Raw genomic sequence first — 25,701 nt, forward strand, 5'->3', positions numbered from 1 at the left:
ATTTTTATATAAAGAGATTAGCATGTTACCTATACATTAAATATTTAATAATTAATCTGTTGAATTATATGTGTTTCAGAACCTGGATAAATGATTATGACAGAAGAAGCAAAAATCATGTTTATATTAGATAGAATTATAATGTGAATTATTAAAAATTAAAACAATTAACAAAATTTAAAAAAATTAATGATAGATTAAGTCATATTTGCTATACTTAGCTCATTTGCTTTAGTTGTAACTTGTTCAACCAAAATAATAGATGTAGACTGGCTCTGATGAGAATTATCCTAGATTTCATTTATTGTACAGTGTAGTGAAGTTATAACACTGAGCCTACTAATAATAACTTTGCTTGACAGTAGAATGTTACTGTATATCTCCTAGAATGCAAGTGATGCTTCTTTCATATGATTATCATATTAAGGTTTATATTCTAAAGTTATACCTGAAGTTATAAATTGTTTTGTAGAATTGAACTCTAGCATAGATGTTTTTTGCTTTTGACTGTAGAATTTAAAATTGGTCACAATACTTGTATTTAAAATTTCACCTGCAGTTTTAAAGTAAATATTTATTCTCTATGTAATTTGGTGAAATCTAGATTGTTTCCTTATAATGTCTTTTGTTTAGGTATCAAATTGTACCAGTAATTCAAATTGCTTTTCTTCCTCCTTTATGTTATGGTTTTTTAGTACTTTGTGCGATACGCCTGAGAATTTAACAATTAACTAAAATTGGAAGACTTAGAAAAAACCTGAAATAGAGGTTTAAAGAGGCAAGAGTATCTAAATTTATTTAAACTTTATGTTAACGTAGAAATTTAACTTTGAAGGACTGTACCATTTTTGTAAAAACAAATCTTTTTTAGAACAATTTTTTTTTTTTGCAACTTAAAAATATTTCTATAAAAATAGTGTATGGACGTACATCTGTGGTGTATTTCACATCTTGTGGTAGTATCCTAGTGTTAATTATGAACTCCAAATATAAAAAGCAAGCAGTGATATGTTATGGAAGAGTGGTTTTGGCATAGAAACATTTTAAGCGGTAACAACAATTACAAGTCTGAAATTAGATAAACTCCTGAAAGGCAAAGTTGATTTATTTTTAACCTATTGTGAAAACTAGTAGTCAGAAAATAGTTCAGCATTGTCTTCTCACAGTAAAATATCTTGCTAATTAACAGAAAGTGCTAGTTGTTTCTGCCTAATTTTCTCTTCCCAGCAATAGTAAGAAAGAATTTTCTTCATCTGGTTTAATATTTTAATGTTTATTATTTTATGTTAGCCTGTTCCTGATCTCATTTGATATACTCAGTGTTTATGTATTTTAAACCTTTTTCAAATGATTAACCAGATCATTTGAAGTTATTTGAGGTATTACTTTTTACTTCAATCATAGGTAACTAAACTTCTTTCTTTGCTTGCTTGTTTGTTTTGTAGGATCAGGTATTCAAAGATATATTTTCTACTTTGTATCTTCTCTTAAGATTGTGTCTTACAACAAATCATAACATATTCTGTAACACACAACTTGGCATAACTTTCTAGGCTTTAACTGATTATCAGCTTATTTTGAAGTCATGTTTATTGTGACATAAATCTAGAACTGAAGATGGAGAATTGAGAGTAGAAACTTAATTTTAGGTGAAGGATTGAAGGAATAATCGGAAAAATTGACTTTTTGTGTAATTTAATAGTGTTTGCTTCTCAAATCCAGAAAACATGATTTAAGATGATTTAATTTAGAATGAATTGGAAATATTGGAGATTTTTGGTTGTTGTTTAACAAATAGAAATAACTCCGAAGAAGCACTTGAAAAGTGAAAGTAGACACACAGGGAAGACTAGCTTCCCTTTGTTATAGCAATTTATAGTTTTTTGTTTGTTTAAAGAAGTTGTTCCCCTTGTATTTTAACATATTGTAGTCCTGGTGCTTAAAAAATATCCTTGTAATAGTTTTCATATTACAATTATTGTTTAGAAACCTAAATAATCTCTGCAGTAATGCGCATATTTGACATTTAAATACCTTTGTAACTCTGAAATGCTTTTATTATTCTGGTTTATTGCTTCAAGTACTCCAGCCACACTTTTTTGAAAGTGGGAGGGGGGAGTGTCATAACTGCGGGAAGTGTGGGAGGCTCACGACACAGGTTTCATGAACACAGGTCGAAGAAGGGAGACCATCATATAGGCTTCTGAGGTTCCCGATGAAGTCAAGCTAAACAGGTGGTATATCTGTTATACTGATACCTTTAAGCTCTTTAATTATTTTTCATAGACAATAAATCATTTTAACTCTCTGACTTAGTTTTCTCATCTTTGATTTATGCTGTTTTGAAAGATAGTATTTCTAAACACATTTGAGACAGAATTAGATGACATGCCATTATTGTCACCGTCAGATATTTAATAGCAATAATAATATTTGTAGTGATCTACAGTGTATAAAGTGTTTTTATATGAATTATCTCTTTATTTCATATAACTGTGTTAAGCCTCACCTTTATTAATTAACTTTCCAAGGTCATAGAATGGAGACCCTTTTCTAAATGAACCCATTTGTTAACTTCATTTTCAGTGGTCTTAAGGGTACCTATCTGTTTTTCTAGCACTGTTAGAAGGTTCTGTTGAAGTAGTTGGGTAAAGTATTGACGTATCTTATGCAATAATCAGAATGAAGAACTCCTAGAAGAATCCAAAATCTAATCTAAGATTCAAACCAAATAAAATTGACACTAATTCCAGTTATCTCTAATGAATTTTAAGGCTATACAGATTAAACAAAATCTTCATGACAGAGGAGCCTGGTAGGCTGCAGTCCATCGGGTCGCTACGAGTCGGACATGACTGAGTGACTTCACTTTCCCTTTTCACTTTCCTGCACTGGAGAAGGAAATGGCAACCCACTCCAGTGTTCTTGCCTGGAGAATCCCAGGGACGGGGGAGCCTGGTGGGCTGCCGTCTATGGGGTCGCACAGAGTCAGACGCAACTGAAGTGACTTAGCAGCAGGAAAGTTTACTAAAAGAGGTTTTCTTGACAAACAATATGTTCTTCAAGAATTTTATAGGCTTTCCTAGGCAAACAGGGTGAATAATATCTATCTCTCACAGGATTATTAGTTGATTGTTTAGTGAGTTGCTGCTGCTGCTGCTGCCAAGTCGCTTCAGTCATGTCTGACTCTGTGCGACCCCATAGACGGCAGCCCACCAGGCTCCCCCGTCCGTGAGATTCTGCAGGCAAGAACACTGGAATGGGTTGCCATTTCCTTCTCCAATGCATGAAAGTGAAAAGTGAAAGTGAAGTCGCTCAGTCGTGTCCGACTCCTAGCGACCCCATGGACTGCAGCCTATCAGGCTCCTCCATCCATGGGATTTTCCAGGCAAGAGTACTGGAGTGGGGTGCCATTGCCTTCTCCGGTTTAGTGAGTTAATGTATGCTAAACACCTAGTAGACCTTCTGGCACATGTTAGATGCTCAATAAATAATAACTCCTTTTCCCCTTTATCCTTTGAAAACAAAATTTATTTAACTACCTATTGGTAGTTTGTATCCTTACAAATATATGATATTTGTATGCATTCAACAAATATTTATTCAGCTCTATGTGACGGGGCTTCCCAGGTGGCTCAGTGGTAAAGAATCTGCTTGCCAATGTAAGAGATGCTGGTTTGATCCCTTGGTCAGGAATATCCCCTGGAAAAGGAAATGGCAACCCACTCCAGTATCCTTGCCTGGGAAATCCCGTGGACAGAGGAGTCTGGCAGGCTACAGTCCTTGGGGTCACAAAAGAGTCACACATGACTTAGCAACTACACAATATCAGCAGTCGTGTGACAGGTACTGTCCCAGGTATCAGAGATACAAAACTGTATTTCCTCTTTCACAGCGTGTCTTCTCGTGATGTGACACAGATCATAAACATAATACAGAAGAAGGCTCTAAGGTTGATTATGTTACATGGATAAGTGCCGTGAAGAACACGTGAAGCAAGGGAAGGGTCAAGGGAGAAATAAGGGTTGATGGCGGAAAAAACTTTTATTTGAGGACAGCCTTAGTGAAAATTATATTCAAGCAAAATCCTAGAAGGAAAGATAGAACACATGCTCCATCCTTGAATATCTGCTGTGGTCGGGCAGGCAGGTGGCACATTAAGTACAAATGCTTTGTAACGGGCATGAGTTTGAGGGACAATAAGGAGGCTCTGCTATTTAGAATGATGATTCAGGAGTAGAGGAGTAGAAGTTAAGATGAAGTAGAAGATGGAGTCATTTAAGTTAGATGAGGTTTGCTGGGGTTTCTTTTTTTTTTTTTTTGAAGGGCTTTGTGAAATAGGAGGTCATTAGAAAGTTGTGAGCAGAAAAGGAATGACATGATTTGATATTTGTGCCACTCAAATAAATTATAGACACTATAGCAAGTTTTGTTAGGAGCATATCAAAGGAGAGGCTGCAAAGTTTCAGATAACTCTGTAATGTATTAACCATGCGACCTTAGGCAAATATTTCTCCACGTGAGATAGAGACAATAATAAAATCTGCCTCATAAAGCTGTCATGTAAATAGCCCCCAGTTGTCATACATAGAAAGGATCTGGTGAATCTTTGCTATTATTAATAATAATGAGGATCGATTTATAGGATGACCCATTCTCTGTTAGTGATCTAGAATTGATTGTTAACACCTGTTAGTGTCATTGGTTTAAATGTAAAGCAATATGATAAACTAGAAGTGGTCATGAGTATGAAGGAAAAAATGCCTCTACTTATGAATTGGTACTTTAGATTTTGAGAGGGTCAGATTTTGAGAGGATCATGTTGATTTCTAGTAAAAAAAAGATTATTAATCTGATTATAGCAGAGGTTTTTATGGTCAGTGCTGTCATCTTTCTTTGATCCAAATAGGTTTGAAAGTTTTGTGACAACTTTGACATTTTTTACAGCCTTATCATTTGTATCTAAACTAAGCTTTGATTCTTATGAGTGCTTCTTCATGGTAGCATTCCTCGTATGAACCCTTCCATTCCTACCTGTCATTATCCTAGTGCAAGTCCTATGCTTCATGGCCTCTCATCTGTTTTTGTGCTTCTTGAAAGTGGAAGTAGTAAGTATCATTATTATTATTATCATCATCTTTATAATTATTACTTTTAATCACTTACTATGTGCCAGGAAGTATTCTAAGCACTTTATATACACAAATTTATTTCATTCTCATTGTAACCCTGTAAGGTGAGTGTTTCAGAGTTCATTTTATAACTAAGAGCAGACTCAGAAACCTTAAACAACCTAACATTCAATCTAGTCTATTTAATTCTTTTTACAAGTCCTGTATGCTATACAATTAGACCAGTTAATGATTCAAGGATAATATTCCTTTGACTTTATTTCAGATTTTTCCTTTCTTCTGGTGCACCTTCTTTCCTCTGTTATGCTTAGCTGGTTCTAACCGAGGTTTGACTTGGGGCCATCTTCTTTGAGGAGGGAGACTTTTCAGACCATGACCGGCTATAGTGTTACTTGCTTCCATAAAACATAATTTACTCTTTGTTAACACTGACATATAACTATACACTGACACTTGGCATGTCTGGAATTTTGTTATTTAATCATTTCAGGGATTCATGTTTGGTCTCTTCAAACAGACTGAATGTCCTTTAGGAAACTGGCAGTATACTTTATAATTCTTTGTATCTCCCTGTAAAATTTATACTCCAAAATTCTCTATACTCCATACAGAATTTATACAATAAATGTATAATTTTTACTTTGTTATCAAGGTAATTGGATAATTGATTTTAGTATGACTGTTGCTTCATTTGGTCAACTTCATTTGACCACAATTGAAACATGTATAAAGTCTTCCTGGTCAGTTAAAAATTGAGAACTTTTGGTTTCTTTGTTTCTAGTAACATGTCAGAATACCATTGTGGTTAAATTAGGCCTACTGTCCAATTCATTTGAAAATGCAGTTGTTTATGCTCCAAAATATGATTAGTAGTATTGTGATAAAATTTTAAAGGGCAATACTAAAAATCTTTAAAGGTATTACTTTCTGAACAAGAAAAGTAATAATAATATTTACATTTTAAACATTTGCTTTTAAAGAGTATTTAAAAGATCATCTAGTAAGCTGTATTTTTTTAATTTGGGCTGAATTAGAAGATAATTCAAAAATATTTTCTTAGTTTTAAGACATAGCAAAGTCAGAGTAATTATGAAATTGTCTTATTTCAGATATATTATAGGTGATTTTTTTTTATATATAGGTGATTTTTATTGCATTTAAAATTCTTTGAAACTTCTCCCTCTAGAAGTCTTAGCATTATTGAGAGGCTCCTTTTAAAGACCATCTGCCAACTGAATGTTCTATTTGTATTCCTTCAAATTAAGAAGCTATGGAATGTTTTTTTGTATGCTAAATTACTTTTGTATTCAGTATAAATTATTTGGGGTTCCCAGGTGGTGCTAGTGGTAAAGAACCTGCCTGCCAGTGCAGAAGATGTAACAGACAGGGCTTCAGTCCCTGGGTTGGGAAGATCCCCTGGAAGAGGCATAGCAGCCTACTCCAGTATTCTTGTCTGGAGAATCCACATGGACAGAGGAGCCTGGAGGGCTACAGTCCATTGATTCACACAGCCTTGGACAGAACTGAAGCAACATAGCATGCGTGGATAAATTATTATGGAATTTAGGCCTTTTGTGAATAATTATTTTCTTAATTAAGATGTATTTTATTAATATTATTTACATAGCACTATACCATTTTCAAATTTTCTTCAAGGATATTGTCTTATTTGCATATCCCACTAACCTGGTGATATGGGCTAAAATGGTATATTTGTCTCCATTTACACATGAGGAAATTGAGATTCAGAGAAATTAAGTAACTTGCCCAACCTTTATGGCAATTAAATGATAGATTCTGGATCACAAATCAGATATTTTGACCTTTGATCTCTTTCTTGTATACCCTGCTGCCTCATTCATATCTTATTTTTCAATTAATGTAGTATTGAAAGTCACAGAAGCAATTTGTTCTAGATTAGATTAGATATTTTCTTGAACTTGCCTCTTCTAATTGTGAATTTTTAAAGACTTTTTTTTATTATTTTTCTTCTTCCTAACTTATGAAACTCTTTGTAACTTCTTAAGTTTTACTTTCTAACATGTACTCCACATGAGGATTTCATGGTTGTGTAGTGTACCTTAGTCTGAAAGTTGTCCAATCTTGAGTCACATGTTTAAACAAGTTAAGGAATATGGAAGTTCCTCCTCACCCACCCTTATACATGTGCATGCACATGCATACACATAGACACATATCTACACATTGAATTAAACACTAATACTTTTGTATATGGGACTTCCCCAGTGGCTTAGTGGTAAAGAATTCAGGAGATGCAGGTTTGACCCCTGGGCTAGGAAGATCCCCTGGAGAAAGGAAATGGCAAACCACTCCAGTATTCTTGCCTGGAAAATCCCAATCCATGGGGTCACAAAAGAGTCAGATACAACTGGGCGAATAAACAACAGCAATTTATGTATATAGGTTTGTTTTGATGTGTATAAAGTTAATGTTATTGGGAGGCTGAGTAATAGAAAATATTTCCATCATTGGTTTTATTTTAATGGTGATTAAGATTTAATACTTAAACCATGTTGAAGCCACCATCAGTAAAATGACTTGTGCCCCCCACCCCCCGTCAAAAATTTTTGGAAAGAGCATTTGCTGAACTCATTGATGTAAGAATCCAGTATTTCATTATTTTTACATTATTTTTCCATATCTATACACTTAATAATCCTTAGAAGAAAATAACTGTCTGTCATTCTTGGTAGTTGTGTGTTATTCCTAGAAAAGTCTGTCCAGAATATATTGTCTGAATTTCTTGATGGTGTTGAATAAAAACTATTTTTCTTATTCTAAAAGATACTGACAGATTAGCATTGTCTGTGCCTGAGACCTTTGAGAAATTAAGCTTATTGAGACCGCTCATGTCATATTGTTCCTAGTCATTTGTGTTAATTCAACCATTGTATTTGAAAGCAGATCAAATGGCAGTCCATTGTACAGGGCTAAGATTTGTGATTGAAATTCATTCCTTATTATAGGTAAGAGTAAAAGTTACTCATCACCAGCAAGGATGAATACTCTAATTGTTCGATATAATTGAAGAACATATTTTGTGAAGAAGAGAAAAATAAGTTTTGTTGTGACAAGTAAGATTTCTTTTGTGAATAAGGTATAATTTAAGCTACAAGATGAAATGTTTACAGAATTTTGGCAGAATGAGTCATCATAGTAACACCAATACTCTTGATAAAATGAGAAAGAAGATAAATTTATTGCAATGCATTGATTGTTTTGTTTGTGGTATAACTTTTATGTTCTTTTGAGATTTTTTTCCTTTTACATAAGCCCATGTAATAGTTACAAATCAAACAAAAATAAGCACATAACAGACAGATACTCAACAGACCTTGACAAGACAACAATAAATCAAGGGGTTTTGTAGGAGAAATGGTTGCTGACTATGAGGTTGGTGGCCTTCTATGTTCACAGTTATATGTTCTAATTTATTTCTGGTCTGCAAATGCATCAGTATGACAAATGTCTACCTGTCAACAGATTAGACAGAAAACATAAGTAAAGTCTTACAGAAGTCTCTGAGAGTCTGAGTGATTTAATTACACAATGGTGGAATAATAGCTTGCCTCAGCAATTACAAACATCTCAGTGACATTATAAACCAGATTACTTTCTAGGGTTTGTTTTTTTTTTTGTCAGACTATCTGATATATCATATATCCAAATAACTAGCTCATCTCAACATTTTTCTCACTAGCTACATCAAAGAGCTCTCCTCTGTTCCATTTGGTAAATGTATGTCAGGTACATTATATTTGGGGCACAGTGTTTCCAAAGGCTCATGGTGTAATATATAGTGTAATATATATAATGAAAATAATTTTTCTTACTCATATATATATGTGTGTGTGTTTTATTTGGATGAGCTTTTAAAAATACAATTAGGACTTAATGTTCTTCAAGCACTTTCAGGAACCAAAGTTCTTGCTTCCTCTATGTATTACTGCTATTATCATTGGACCTATTACACGTGAGTATGCGTGTGTGTTTTAAACTCTCTTCAAAATCTCTGTTCAGCAATATTCCTCGCTTCACTGTTTCAAGTTTACTACAAAGACTTATTCTACTCCTCTTTGAAATTCTTAAACCTCTTTGTTCTCCCTCTCAAGCTGCCTGTATCCTCACATATTTTTAGTTTTCTCTCTTTTGGAGTAAGAAGTTGATACTTGGCCCTTCTGATCCTAACTGGGAGGTGGCAGGGCATGGACGGCAGTGCAGAAGTAAGGGAAAGGAAATGCCTATTTCTGCCTCAATCTCTAATTGTACCACTAATTCATATTTTCTTAAGTAAATGACTCTGATACACTCATCTGTAAAGTAGAATTATCTTACCTACTGTGCAGGCTGTGGTAAGAATTATATGAGATCAAGTTTTTAAAGTGTGTGGCATGGTTAACATAATTGCAAAATAAATGGTGTTAGTTACCTCTTAGTTACCTAGATAGCATGCTTTGTGATCCTTTAAACAGTTCTTCTTACTTCTTCACTCACCACATCTATAATAATTACTGTCTTACCTCTGTAAAAAAGCAAACTAATTAGTAGTATATGTTCAGGAGACAGAGCTGTTTTTGAAATCAGGTTTCACCATTCATTAGCTGTGCCTCAGACAGCTTGCCTAACCCTCTCTAAATTTCCCCTTTCTCCTCTGTAAAATAGTAATAATAATAGTGACTTGACTCAGAGTGTGGTTTTGGAAATTGCATTCAATTAACTAAATATGTGTGTGTATTTATGCCTACATATAAAATGATTGAAAACTACAGATAAAATATTTAGCACAACATTTTGCATAAATTAAGTATGAAATAAGCATGCATACATTTGCTATTAGTTTCCATTCCTGTTGCCATTTCAGGCTTTTGTGTCCTCTCAGCTGAGTGCCCCACACCAGGTCACTGCTATATTCTCACACCATCCATCTCATACTGTTGGCAGTCAAATTTGGTATATAAAAAAAAGAAGCCCTCAGAGCTGTCCAGTGTCTAGCAAATATGGTATAAATGACTTAGCCTGGCCTTTTAGGACTGCTGCAGTTGGATCTCATACTGCCTGTCCTGCATGATCTCTAGCTTGTCTATCTTACCCTGCTGCTGCCAGCAGTAAGACAGGCTGCATACTGCAAAACTCACCCAGTGTCTGGAGCATACATGAATGTTTCTTTTTTTTTTTTTTCCATTTCTCTTTTTTCCCTTTTTCTCCTTTCTACTCTCTTCTTCTAATAAATCCTGGAGTCTAGACGAGCATGCTCTCCTTATACCAGACATTTCCTTTCCTATGTCTATACCTTTTTAAAATTCTAATTCTCTTTGTTTTTATTTATCCAGCAGGTATTTATGGATTACATTCTGTGTATTATTTATTGTTTGGCACCAGGGACACAAATGTTTAGGACACTTTCAGAGGTTATTCTGAAAAAAATATAGTAATAATAAAAAGATACTATATTAGAGATACTCAGGCCTCCAGGCTGAAAACTACATGAGGGCAGGACCCATGTCTATTTAGGCCTACTGTTATATTTCTAACTTTTGAAATAGAGCTGTGGACATATTAGTGTTCTCAAAATTATTTGAGAATAAAGTTTGAGAGAGATGAAACAAGATAAATGGTAGAGAGGGCATGAGACAGCTTGGCATATTTGATTATTGCACATACTTCTGAATGGCTGTAGAATACATTGTAAAATTCGTGTCTGGGTGTAATGAGAGATAATGTTGGCAAGAAATGAAGAGGCCAGAATGTGAAGAACATTGTCCATTTTCCCTGGAAGTTTGGACTGTATCATGGACTTTTGGAGAGCCTGTGAGAGGGTTTAAGTAGGAATGCCACATGCTGCTATTTTATTTTAGAAAGGATATCCTGTTAACAGTGTAGTGAGAAGAATTAGAAGTGAAATTAGAGGTATGGGATGAGTTTTGAGATTATTGGATTAATAAAGCAAAGAAGTTTGGGTACTTTGAATTGATGATGGAAAAAGAAAGATTTAAGATATATTTGTATGATAAAATCAACTGAACTTGATAACTGATTAGTTTTGGAGACTATGGAGCATGAAAAGAAAGGGTAAGCTCTGACTTCTGCCCAGCCTCAAGACCCAGATGAACTGTAACCTACTACACTTTCATTCATCTAATTTCTGATTAAAATTAATATTTATTTTTGCTCCTTGTAAAATATTATATATATATCTTTCTTATATTGTTGATTTCTTTTTACTAATTGTTATTTGTAAGCATGTCTGAAGTCTCACCAAACTGGAAGTCTCCTAACTTATCTTTGTATTACCTTCTATGGCCTTATCTATATTGGATGTTCCATAAATACACAGATTATTAATTAATGCCATGCATTTTAATTTAATAACCTCCTGAAAAAACTCTAGAAAGTTAAGTATATTCCTGAGACATTTCAGTATTTCAAAATGAAACTAGTTACAAATAGGTGAAGTTTAACTAATGTTCTTTCAAAAACATTTTAATTTGAAAAATTAAAAATGAGTAATTGCCAGAAAAGAAAATAGTCATAGGAAGAAATTTTGAAGTGAAATCAGGCCATATTGTTTCCAAATTCAGATGAGAACTTACTATTAAAAATCTTGCACAGATTGGAAATGACTAATCAACATTAGAAAAATGAAATTGGAAGATCTGCCCTCGTACTGTTAATGGCTAAAAACGTTTTCCCGTCCAATTTTAACAGTGTTGTTCCAGTGTGAAAATGTCAAGGATTAGAAGTCTTATATTGGAAAAAAAGAATCATTTAAGTATCTAGTCCATGGAGGGTGATCTGGGGCAAATCCCGTGATTTCTGTCAGTCTCACCCCTTCAGAGAGTATCCTTAGCTGTCTTAAAGGATATCACATTTGAGAGATATTATATAAAAGGGATATAGATATAATCTATAAAGACAGAGTGATATATAATGATGATAAATTTGGATTATCTCTAAAGGTCCTTCTAGCTTTAATCACCTGTGAGTTTATGATTTTAGGTGTTTTAATTTTTTGTTCTCAGTTTCAAGATCCATGTGAAAACTGTAACATCTCAAGAAGTAAGTCTTCATTAGTTTCTCTTGTACATAATGGCCAGACATTTTTTTTCAGGCCGCATATAAAACATAATTGTCTTTGGAATTTAGTTCAACATACTTATCATCATAAATTCTTAAGAAAATTAAAATGGTAGAACAGTAATTGTTTTTAACTGTGTTGGAGGCTCATTGTCCAGAGTTCCCACTTGCATATATCTTTGTATTAGGAAAATGCTTTTTCAATGAGGAATTGTTTTTATTACAACGTGATTATGTAATTTCAGTGGGGGAGTATTATGAGATGAAGTGGAAGGAGCACAGGATCTGCTTTTTAGTATTAACTTTGCCCTCAACTAGCTACCAGCTACCTTCTTTAGGCCTTGGTCTCTTCATAAGTAAAATGAGGGGGTGGAATAAATAGTTTGTTATATCCCTCTGAATCAGTCCTGAATATTCATCAGAAGGACTGATGCTGAAGCTGAAGCTCCAACACTTTGGCCATCTGATGCAGAGTCAACTCATTAGAAAAGACCCTGATCCTGGGAAGGATTGAAGGCAGGAGGAGAAGGGGACAACAGAGGATGAGATGGTTGGATGGCATCACCGACTCAATGGACGTGAGTTCGAGCCAGCTCTGGGTGATGGTGAAGGACAGGGAGGCCTGGGGTGCTGCAGTCTGCAGAGTCGCAGAGTCGGACACGACTGAGCGACTGAACAACGAGGGTGACCCTCTGAGCTCTGAAATTCGGAGTTTGTATCACGTCCGCATCAGATCCACAGTTACTGGTCAGCTAGTCAAGTGTGACTCATCATGGTGAAAAGTAAAATCTAATCTTTTCTATGATATTTAGAAGACCATGGGGATAAAATCTCATTGAGTTGTATTTGATCAAAAGAGCTAACCCAAACTAAGAAGTCTTCATTTTCTTGTTTCAAAGGAGATTGATCAGTAAATAACAGCATGTTATAGAGTTGTATAATTATTTATCATTATTAATATTCTGAAGAAGTTCTGTTATTAATGAGTCTCTGCTAATATTAGGAATACATAGATTCTAAATGGCTTAAAAGTTGGGCATCTTGTGACTCTTTTATGTGATACTATCATAATGAGTCTTAAATCTTGAAGAGTATTTCTGAATTCATATATACAAATGAGTATTGCTGTCTTCATAGTTGCATTGGGAGACTTAGCTCTTTTTTTCACATCACATCATTAAATACATACTACACACCTACTACTGTGCACTGATACTACCATATTAAATTGGAGGCAATTTGAAGAATTGTAGTTATGCATCCTGTTCTGCAAAAGCTAGTTTTTTATTTTCTTTAAATCACCTTCATTTCAATTCTGATCCTCAGTCTCCCTGTTCTATAAAGCTATCAATTTCATTTATCCTCCAGACCCCACACACCATCCAGAGCTATGCCAAAGCCCTGCATCATCTTACTCACCTCATATCACATTTAATTTCCCCTGAGATGCCTTTTATTTTAACCTGTGTAGACCTTCTAGGACCAATGGTTGGTTCTGCTTCTTCTATGCCATAGCAAGGCATGGAACTCTCTGGTAGTACGGGGAACCCCATGACCAAGGATCCATCCCCTTCATTCTGTCATCTAACTAGCAGCTCTGAGATCTTACCATCTGTCAGTCACTTCATTGGTCCTGCACCTCTCTGGAATTTGTTCATCTTTTCCATCTCTCTTCTACTCAATTTCAAAGAAATCTCTTTCTTTTTCTTAAAGATACCACCTACCCAGTGTGTAACTAGCTTTCTCTCTTTCTGAAATTTGTGGTTTTTTTGGTAACTAAAAGATATAAAAGTGGTTGTAGAAAGTTTTTTCCTTTTTTTGTGCAAAAATCCTGGAAGAACATACATTCTAAAGCTCTAGATACCTAGGTGTCTGCTTGAAACAGGAGAAGAGGAACAGAGAGGGGGAGAGAGAGAGAGAGAAGGAGGGAGGGAGTGCGGGAGGGGGAAAGAGAGAGAGATGCATAAAGATGGATTTTCAAGAGCCTAAGTTCCAGTGGGAATGAGTCATCTATAAAACAGTAAATTTTTCTTGTATACTTTTTATAAAGCCATATAGGGCATGATTCTTATACCATACACTTATTTTTTTTTCTTATTTTTTGTTTTGTTCCTTCCCTCCCTTTTTCTCTTTATTTCTTTCAAAAAGAGAGATGGTGAGCCCTTGTTTAGAATTCTCTTTCCCTCACTTACTGGTAATATGATCTTAATCAAATGACATTTTCTCTCTGAACCTGAGTTTTCTGTTTGTAAAAATGTGGATAATGCCACTTTTCCATACTCCTTTACAGACTTTTGTTAGACCAAGTAGGAAAACATTAATGCTTGGAAAGCCATAAAGCAGTGTGCAAATATATAGATTTTATTGATTTAATGCATACTCAGAGTGGTTTAGAGCCAGATACACCTGTATTCAGCTGTTGCATTTGCCACTTCCTAGCTTAGTCTGAGCGACTTCACTTTCCCTTTTCACTTTCCTGCATTGGAGAAGGAAATGGCACCCCACTTCAGTGTTCTTGCCTGGAGAGTCCCAGGGACGGGGGAGCCCCGTGGGCTGCTGTCTGTGGGGTCACACAGAGGCGGACACGACTGAAGCGACTTAGCGGCAGCAGCAGCAGCAGCTGCTGCTAATTTTCATTTCTGTGTGTAGAAAACACTAACACCTTCAAGGTTGTAAGGAAGAAATAAGATAATCTTTATAAATTTTAAGGTAAACAAGAGTATGTTTTATTCCCACTTCTTAGATGAAGAATTTGAAACTTAGGTAGCTAAAATGATTTGGCCAGGGTTATGCAGGTATTCGGAGAAGGCAATGGCAGCCCACTCCAGTACTCTTGCCTGGAAAATCCCGTGGACGGAGGAGCCTGGTGGGCTGCGGTCCATGGGGTCGCTAAGAGTCCGACACGACTAAGCGACTTCACTTTCACTTTTCACTTTCATGCATTGGAGAAGGAAATGGCAACCCACTCCAGTGTTCTTGCCTGGAGAATCCCACGGATGGGGGAGCCTGGTGGGCTGCCGTCTATGAGGTCCCACAGAGTCACACACGACTGAAGCGACTTAGCAGCAGCAGCAGCAGCATGCAGGTATAAAATGAAATTACCAGAAAAAAACTCTTGATATCAAATATGGGTTTGGCTTTTTAGATAAATTATATCAGGTAATTTCAAAGAAAGAGTTCCATATGTTTGTAGCATAAAATAAACATTTGCAAATATGTATAGTTGAGATTCATAAAAAGATTATTTTGAAACATTCAGATTTATTGTTCTTGTACATTTGTTAAGCAAAGAAAAATTGTCCAGTTTCCTTATTATCAAATTGTACAAATTAAAAAATGTAATCATATGTCATGTTAATGACCCAAGAGAAAGGAAAAACTAATTGGCTCCTTTTTCAATTGTAGTGCTGGGTAACTCACAAGGCCTAGATGTCACTTATTATTTTTGATGGGCATTGTGTATTAGAATTTTTAAAATGAAATTTGATGGCTCCGCTCACCTATTAACCCAAGACATATGGTAGGGTTCAGTTCTCATTTCATAAATCCCATTTGTCTCCCATTTCATCCTTTGTGTTACACTTGACTGGTAATAGTAGATTATGTTTTTTCTATGAAAACTTCCTTGATTGTAAGTATATCACCAAGGGCATAATCATGATAGATTAAAAAATAATCATGTAAATTATAATCATCTCATTCACATTTTCCAGATTATTTTTTAATAATGAGAATTTTTCTTTTTAAATATTGATTGGGACTTTCCTGGCTTGAGAGAAGGCAATCATATCAAATTATTTAATTTTATATACTCTTAGTTTAAATCTAGAGTTATATAAGATTTGATATTAGGGTTTAACAAAAAGTATGACTACAGTTCAACTACCTTGTTTACATATATAGCTTTTCCAAGCCTAGAAAATTTCTCTGTTTAAATCATGCTAAACTGCTAGCAATTTTAAAACTGAGGTGAACTATGATGGAAGATTTTTACTTTTTCATAGTTGTATAAAATAAGTATACAGCCTGGGAGAGGAAATTATTCAATCTTGAGATTTAAGTATGTACTGTTAACATCCATAAAAATAATAAGACTTCAAGTATTGTTTTAAAGTTACTATTTAAAAAGGTGAAAAATATATGTAGCTATACCTTTCATGCTGACAGTTATAGAAGTGCAAGGTTAAGTTATCCTAAAAAATTTATTAAAAAGCAGTTCCTGTACCTTTTCATCACATTTACATCTTATATAATACTTTATATACCTCCTCTTCTCAATTTCCATCAGAAGACTTCCTCCGCATTATTCTTTGAATAGTAGGCTAAAGTTTTCTGAGGGTGTGATTGGAATACAGGCCTCAGCATGGTAGCCTATAGGCAAAAAAAAAAAATCAAACCATAATTGTGCCTTGTCTCTGACCACTCTCCCTTGAAAAAGTTATAACATTCAGGACAGAGAAATGTTCAAATCCATTATAGGAATTTCTTTTGTGCGATGTACACATGAACTTTTAAAAAAGTTTTATATTTAAGCATTTTTAACAGTCTGACTTCTAGTGTATGTTGTCATAATATTCAGTATTATTGAAATAATTGTTTTTATTTTCATCATACCAGTGAAATTGAGAGAGTGCATTAAACTAAAGAGCATAACTTTCAGAGGATGTGTTGAGAGTATCTTGGCTTCCAAATTAACTACAATTCTACTACCTTTTCACATATTTATTTCTTATTCTCCAGGCTTCATTTCTTCCCGTCTGGCCTTTTTGTTTTTTAATTGAAGTATAGTTGATTTACAGTGTTACGATAATCTGTGTTATACACCAAAGTGACTCAGTTTTACACACACACACACACACATCTATCTATATCTATATATAAATATTTATAATATTTTTTTAATATTCTTTTCCATCGTGGTCCTGGTCTAATTTCTAATTTCTTGCCCAACTCTCAGCTGGCTTTTTTTTATTGCGGCTAAATAAAATAGCTAAGAAGTAGATTCAGATCCAGGTAACTTCATTGTGTATCTTGAATGATCCAAGCCTTTAAACTTATGTACCCTGTATATTGTATCCTGTTGTCCTGGTAAATCTTTTGCTTCAGAATTGTCTTGGCCGCTACCTAGAGGTTTGGGGCTTCCCTGGTGGCCCAAACAGTAGGAAATCTGCCTGCAATGCAGGAGACCTGAATTCAAAGCCTATGACAAAAATTATTATTTTGTTGATACTCTGACAAATTCTTTTGGATTGATCACTCATAATTGATCCAAACTTCATGTAAAATAAATTGAACTCTAGGCAAAAATAAATATATTAATAATAGTATAATTGTTTTTCTATTTGCTATCAGCTCTGAAAAGCATCATGTGAGTTTAGAAATAAGGTAAGCTGGCATGAATAAATTTTTTTCATACTAAGTGCTAATTCTTCCTGTGTTGGCTAGGTTTTTCTAGATATGACGTTTGGTTCAGGAGGACACACAAGAGCCATTCTACAGAAGGAGCCAGATATTACTCTGTATGCATTAGACAGAGACCCAACAGCATATGCAATAGCCGAACAGCTTTCAGAATTGTACCCGTGAGTAATACTCTTGTATAGACGTTTAATTTTGTTGCTCAGTTGTATGGATCTTGGTTTACCATTTGGAATTTGTTCTCCCTTGTATGATGTTATACTGAATGAAATATTTCCTCCCTTTTTATCCAAAAAGCATTGATGTAAATGATACTTTTAGAACCACTTAAAAATATTGCTGCATTTATCCTTTGTAAATAAGTATAAACACAAAAAATTATTTTTGGCAGGTATTTGAAGATGTGTTGAAATCCATCCTTCAATAGTATTTTGCCAGATAACCCATACTTTTAAAACATTTAAAAAATATTTTATTTACAGTTTCTAAGAATTCAGTGGAGTAATAAGTATGTAAAAATTCTGTAGAGTTCGTGAGGTCACATACATCAACGTAATGCAATTTTCTTTGAAATCTTTCGGCAGTTCACAAATAAATTTAAACCTTTCTATCCCTCTGTCAAAAGTAGTGAGCATTTATGGTAGAACTTTAAAAAACTTTAAGGTTATTGTCTCTATAAGTTTTAAAGCATTTTCCTCTAGAGAAAAATATTTGAATTAATGAGTTATGTTGTTATGTTGTTTAAAAGACATCAGGCTGTAAAAGACAAGTATCTTGGAATTCAGATGGCCATCTCCAAATATGTAAAGGGCTCTTTTCTGTAATGGGGAGTTGTTCTATTCTGCTAAGCTCCAGAGACTGAAATAAAAAAAATAGATGAGAATATTTTAGGTAAATTGTGACTGGACATAGAGTTTTTACCAGTTATAGCTGTCTAACAATGGAAAGGTCTCTTTGGTGAAGTAGCTAAAGTAAGGCCATGGGAAGGTTTAATCACAGGCTAAACGTAGAAAGTTGGATTACAAATCTAGAATAGTCTTTTCAACTTCTCTCAAGTCCCAGACTCTTTGCAGATCTATATGATTACATCTCCCAATAAAAGTGTAAATAAATATACCTAGATTTTTGTTTGCAAGATCACAGTGTTTGGAAACTCCTGGAAACCCATTTGACCCCAGGTTCTTTATTTCTAACAAAAATATGAGGGTGTGTTTTTATGGCACAGTATTTTTTTTTTTGATCATTCTTTCATTTTAAGCAAAGTAACTTAAAATGCACTTTCTTGAAGTCTTGTACTGGGGCATTCATATTTGTGAAACTTTTTAGGAGTTTACTTGATTATGATATGAACATTTGTAGAATGAATATAGGTCTCCATTATATATCACTAGCATAGACAACTTCGTTTTTCTTAGATATTATTGTTTCTAAAGGTGGTGATTCCCAAGGTCTCTTATTCTTCCAAACACTCTAGTTTCTTAAAGGGAATCTCAAGACTGTATTCTCTTTGCAGTTTACAAATGTGGAAACTATTAGCTACGCATATTAGTTTGCTAAAAGGCACATATACTTAATAGTGGCAGAGATGGGATGTATATTTTACCCATTACCCAGTAATCTCATTTTATTAAATTATAGTTCAGTTCAGTCACTCAGTCATGTCCGACTCTTTGCGACCCCATGAACCGCAGCACGCCAGGCCTCCCTGTCCATCACCAACTCCGAGAGTCCACCCAAACCAATGTCCATTGAGTCAGTGATGCCATCCAACCATCTCATCCTCTGTTGTCCCCTTCTCCTCCTGCCCTCAATCTTTCCCAGCATCAGGGTCTTTTCCAATGAGTCAGCTCTTCATATCAGGTGGCCAAATTACTGGAATTTCAGCTTCAACATCAGTCCTTCCAATGAACACCTAGGACTGGTCTGATCTCCTTGCAGTCCAAGGGACTCTCAAGAGTCTTCTCCAACACCACAGTTCAAAAGCATCAATTCTTCGTTGCTCAACTTTATGGTTCAGCTCTCACATCCTTACATGACTACTGGAAAAACCATAGCTTTGACTAGACAGACTTTTGTTGGCAAAGTAATGTCTCTGCTTTTTAATAAGCTCTCTAGGTTGGTCATAACTTTTCTTCCAAGGAGCAAACCCCTTTTAATTTCATGGCCGCAGTCACCATCTGCAGTGATTTTGGAGCCCAAGAAAATTAAGTCTGTCACTGTTTCTACTGTTTCCCCATCTATTTGCCATGAAGTGATGGGACCAGATGCCATGATTTTAGTTTTTTGAATGTTTGAGTTTTAAACCAGCTTTTTCACTCTCCTCTTTCACTTTCATAAAGAGGCTCTTTAGTTCCGCTTCACTTTATGCCTTAAGGGTGATGTCATCTGTATATCTGAGGTTATTGGTATTTCTCCCAGCAATCTTGATTCCAGCTTGTACTTCATCCAGCCTGGCATTTTGCCATGATGTACTCTGCATGTAAATTAAATAAACAGGGTGACAGTATACAACCAGAGAAATTCTAGAATCAAAGATACTGAAAAGAAAAAAAATGCAGAAAGAAATCTCAAGTGATCATTCTTTGAAAATAGCAAAATCCCTTTCAGCCTGATTAAGGGTAAAAGAGAGCAAAAATATTTATATGATTAAGATTGAGAGAGAAAACCAACCATAGGCACAAGGTAAATTGTGAGGTGATTTTACTGCAATCTTGTGGCAACATGTGAACCCTAGATTAAATGAATAATGAATAATTAAATGAATAAAAAAATAATTGCTAACAAAATATAAATTACTAAAATTGATTCAATAGCTATAAACCTTTAATCGGTTATTGCCATAAAAGACATTAGAAAGGTAACTAAAGTATATAGAAAAATGCATAGTAACCAGGTTTGCAGTTGTTATCTAGCTCTTAAAGAATAGGAAAGAGCATTGTCATTTATGCTAGTCCTGACCATGGTAAATATGCAGAGCTCTTAAAGTTCATTTGGTATTGAATTCAGCAGTGTTTTAATGTCTAATTCTGCTAGAGATAGTATAAAAAGAAAAAGAGAAAAAGTCCAACGTCATTGAAGTATATAAATGCAGAATTCAAAATGCATTGCTAGTATATCTAAGTTACCCATAATTTAGATAAAAGATTAATAGTCCATGGGGTTTCAAAAAGAGTTGGACAGAAAGAATAATAGCTATGGCCTAATACAGTTAAATTCAAGAATACAAGGATGGCTTCATGTCATACAGTCAATGACAGGTTGATAAGCATCACAAGAATCAATTAGCTGTTCTTATTAAAATCTCAAACGCTTTTAGTTGTAGGCAGGGCATCTCTTGGGCTTCCCTGGTAGCTCAGCTGGTAAAGAATCTGCCTGCAGTGCAGGAGACCTAGGTTCCATCCCTGGGTTGGGAAGATCCCCTGGAGGAGTGCATGGCAACCCACTGCAGTATTCTTGCCTGGAGAACCCCCATGGACAGAGGAGCCTGGTGGGCCATAGTTTATGGACTCACAAAGAGTTGGACGTGACTGCGCGACTAAGCACAGCACAGCACAGAGCATCTGTCACGAGAGGCTCTTAATGACCCGCATGTGCCGTTTTACAGATTCTTTCCGTGTAAAGATGTTCAGTATGCCAAGGCGCCATAGTCTGAGATAACTTTTCCTGAACCCTACTAATATTTATCAAATAGAAAGAGTTCTCTCAAAGTCGATAAGACAACAAATTTAGTTTAAAAGGTAGACTAATAATAGAAGGGTCAATCACTAAACATCAGTATGTGAAAAGATGCTCCACATAAGTAGCCATGAAAAGGGAAATGAAATCAAAATAATAATGGTATAAAACTTTATACGTAATAAACTGGAAGACAGCAGTTTTGAAAATGAGGATATGGGGGAAAGGATTCTTACTTATTTTTCATGGGTATCTTTTAATATTAAAAAAATAAATAAGCTTCTTAGAATCTATCACATCTAAATTAAAGAAGCAATATCTAAAGAGGCATATCCATAGGCTTATTACAGACTTTGTTTATGCATTTTGTATGTATAATCATAGAGAACTTGAGAAAGAAAAAATTAATAGTGGAGAGAGGTACAGAGAAAGGGAAAGTAATAGTTAAAAGAAACAAGACTAGACGAATGATCACCATCCCTGCATACATATGTAAAGTAGCTAAGTGATACTATATATTATTTATATAAAAATATCTCCAATTATAGTTATAGTATAAAAATGTACATAACGAAGATAAACACAAATTTGGGCTAGGGATTACTTCTGGGGATAATGGATAAATAGATGGATGGTTGGTTGGAAGGATGGACAGATTAGATAAATTGATTATATTCTTAAAAATACTTCTGTAATTACAACATTTAGTAAAGTATGCAAAACGGAAACATTTTGTCATTTCAAAGTGCACATATTTTGAGGAATTAATTTCTTTCTGTCATTTATTTATTTTGCTGTTGTCAAAGAGTAGCCTATGCTTCTGAAAAATCCCAAGTTCTTCATTCTGTTAAACTAAGTCAAAAATAGAAACCAACATTTTCACAAAAAAACTAAGCAATTCATAGGAAAGCTGAATTTTAGGCTAACCCATTTTAGCACTTTCAGAAAAGATGACATGTCAGATCACTTGTTGTTTGAAAACTGAAACTTTTCCCTACTGCCTCTGAGGACTGTACAAGAGGAAACACATTAAAATTGGAGCATTTGGGTGTTAGCTGACTTTTGCCACAGTGGAAGATGGATGTTGGAAGACAATTTTTTTTAACCTTTTTTTTCCTGAATTTAGAGTTAATATGTGCTCTGCATATTGAGTTCAGAGAATATAGACATGTATAAAGAAAATAAAAATTATAATTGATTACATCATTTGACTGTAGGTAAAGGAGTTATGGGGCTTCCCTGCTTGCTCAGTGGTAGATAATCCACCTGCCAATGCAGGAGATGCAGGTTCGATCCCTGTCTCTAGAAGATCCCCTCAGGAGGAAACAGCAACCTGCTCCAATAGTCTTGCCTGGAAAATCCACTGGACAGAGGAGCATGGCAGACTACAGTCTAGGAGTTGCCAAGAGTCAGACATAACTTAGTGACTAACAAACAAGAACAACAAAAAGTAAATTATAAAAATACAACAAGCTGTTACTTTCAGTAGTTTGTAAAAGTAGATACTCTCACTGGGGTAAACTTCTGTAGAAAAGTACGCAGAAAAAAATTAAACTCACTTGTTAAACCACCACCTAAGTAGTAATGATTTTGTATATTTCATTCCATCTTTTTAATTGCTAGTGTTGCATTATATTGTTTGTATTGTTTCTTTTGTGAACTTTTGGGTTTTTTTTTTTTTTCTTTTTATACCTTTAAAGCTTTGAATATTTTGGCCAAGTTTAAAAAACATTTTGATAAATTATAGTAAATACATAATAAAGAATTGACATCTTTCCTCTGCATCCAAATCCAGAAGCATAATATATTTTTCCATTGGTCACAGTATTTGTGTTTCTGACTAATATTTTTCTTAATTAAAATGACAAAGTACAGAAAAGTGCTGAGAAGTAAATTAAAATAATTCATAGTCCATGACCACCAAAATAAGCAGCAACTTAATTTACTAGAATTCTAATATAGTCTTATCTTTATCCATATTACTGCTATTTTAAGTCTTTTTATACTATTTTATTTTAGGTGTATTTCCTTAAACAACAAATACCAGATGTACTTTGTGTAAACAAATCTGAGCATGTTTTCGGTAAAGGGTAATTAAATCAGGAGAAGCTTACTCTTTCTATGTCATCTTGTCTTATACATTCTATTTTTGTGTTTTATTGAAATTTTCTTCAGCATTTAAATTTTCTCTTGTCCTTTGTCAATGTATATATATTTGTCTTTGCCTTTTCTCTAGCTATTTTGACAACATGTATATTTTTTTTCAATTTCCTACTGACTAATGTTAATATTTTTTAAGATTCAGTTCAGCTCAGTTCAGTCACCCTGTCGTGTCCGACTCTTTGCGACCCCATGGACTGCAGCATGCCAGGCTGCAGATGGACCCTGTCCATCGTCAATTCCTGGAGTTTACTCAAACTCATGTCCATTGAGTCAGTGATGCATCCAACCATCTCATCCTCTGTTGTCCCCTTCTCCTCCCACCTTCAATCTTTCCCAGCATCAGGGTCTTTTCAAATGAGACAGTTCTTTGCATAGGGTGACCAAAGTATTGGAGTTTCAACTTTAGCATTAGTCCTTCCAATGAATATTCAGGACTGATTTCCTTTAGGATGGACTGGTTGGATCTCCTTGCAGTCCAAGGGACTCTCAAGTGTCTTCTCCAAAACCACAGTTCAAAACCATCAGTTCTTCAGTGCTCAGCTTTCTTTATAGTTGAAATCTCACATCCATATGTCACTAAAAAACTATAGCATTGACTAGATGGACTTTTGTTGGCAATGTCTCTGCTTTTTAATATGCTGTCTAGGTTGATCATAACTTTTCTTCCAAGGAGTAAGCGTCTTTTAATTTCATGACTGCAGTCACCATCTGCAGTGATTTTGGAGCCCAAGAAAATAATGTCTGATCCTGTTTCCACTGTTTCCCCATCTATTTGCCATGAAGTGATGGAACTGGACGCCATGATCTTAGTTTTCTGAATGTTGAGCTTTAAGCCAATTTTTCATTCTCCTTTTTAACTTTCAACAAGAGGCCCTTTAGTTCTTCTTCACTTTCTGCCATACTGGTGGTGTCATCTGCATATCTGAGGTTACTGATATTTCTCCCAGCAATCTTGATTCCAGCTTGTGCTTCATCTAGCATAGCGTTTCTCATGATGTAATCTGCATGTAAGTTAAATAAGCAGGGTGACAATATATGGCATCGACGTACTCTTTTCCCAATTTGGAACTAGTCTGTTGTTCCATGTCCAGTTCTAACTGTTACTTCCTGACTTGCATAAGATTTCTCAAGAGGCAGGTCAGGTGGTCTGGTATTCCCATCTCTTGAAGAACTTTCCACAGCTTGTTGTGATCCACACAGTCAAAGGCTTTGGCATAGTCAATAAAGCAGAAATAGATGTTTTTCTGGAACTCTCTTGCTTTTCCGATGAAACAACGGATGTTGGCAATTTGATCTCTGGTTCCTCTGCCTCTTCTACATCCAGCTTGAACATCTGGAAGTTCACGGTTCACGTACTGTCGAAGCCTGGCTTGGAGAATTTTGAGAATTGCTTTACCAGCATCGGTCAAACAGGAGATGGCAAGAGTGAACATCAACATTTTAGGAATCAGCAAACTAAAATGGACTGGAATGGGTGAATTTAACTCAGATGACCATTATATCTACTACTGTGGCAAGAATCCCTTAGAAGAAATGGAGTAGCCATCATAGTCAACGAAAGAGTCCGAAATGCAGTACTTGGGTGCAGCCTCAGAAACGACAGAATGATCTCGGTTCATTTCCAAGGCAAACCATTCAATATCACAGTAATCCAAGTCTATGCCCCAACCAGTAATGCTGAAGAAGCTGAACTTGAAGAGTTCTGGGAAGACCTACAAAACCTTCTAGAACTAACACCCAAAAAGATGTCCTTTTCATTATAGGGGACTGGAAATGTTTTCGGATTAAGATACTTAAACATTTTTTATTGTTAAGTATGCAAAAAGTAACATTTATTGGTTAACCACCCCATGTAAAGTGAGAACTTACTAGTCTAATTTTTGCTTCCTATTCTTTTCCTAGATCTTGGCTTTTAAAATATCATTTTGGCTTTTAAACATTAATATCTACTATTATGATAATTATCAGATTGCATGTGCATTGTTTGGCAGTAATAGCTAAAGTTAACCATACTTAAATTAACTTTATTCATTTCAATGCATCCCACTAGCCTTTTTATAATATTGTAAGTTCCATTTTGAGTTCTTTATATAGGCTCAGTTCTCTACTAATTGATTACATCTTAGTTTTTCTATAAATATGCAAAAGGGAAACATCTGTGTGTTTGTCTACCTGAGACTGTGTTACTAATGCTTTCGTACATGGGTAATAGTTTATT

General features: G+C 34.9%; 1 protein-coding gene across 5 annotated transcripts in view; it reads left to right on the plus strand.

Moving 5' to 3' along the window:
* The window catches only part of METTL15 (methyltransferase like 15), a 201,847-nt gene that overhangs the window by 78,151 nt on the left and 97,995 nt on the right, over positions 1 to 25,701 (plus strand). For all 5 annotated transcript variants that reach the window (XM_043481146.1, XM_043481148.1, XM_043481147.1 and 2 more), the window contains one exon: positions 17,673 to 17,809. In XM_043481146.1, the coding sequence (XP_043337081.1) occupies positions 17,673 to 17,809 (137 nt within the window). The remainder of the gene's footprint in view (positions 1 to 17,672; positions 17,810 to 25,701) is intronic.

Source organism: Cervus canadensis, chromosome 11 (genome assembly GCF_019320065.1).
Source record: "Cervus canadensis isolate Bull #8, Minnesota chromosome 11, ASM1932006v1, whole genome shotgun sequence".
Taxonomy (NCBI): domain Eukaryota; kingdom Metazoa; phylum Chordata; class Mammalia; order Artiodactyla; family Cervidae; genus Cervus; species Cervus canadensis.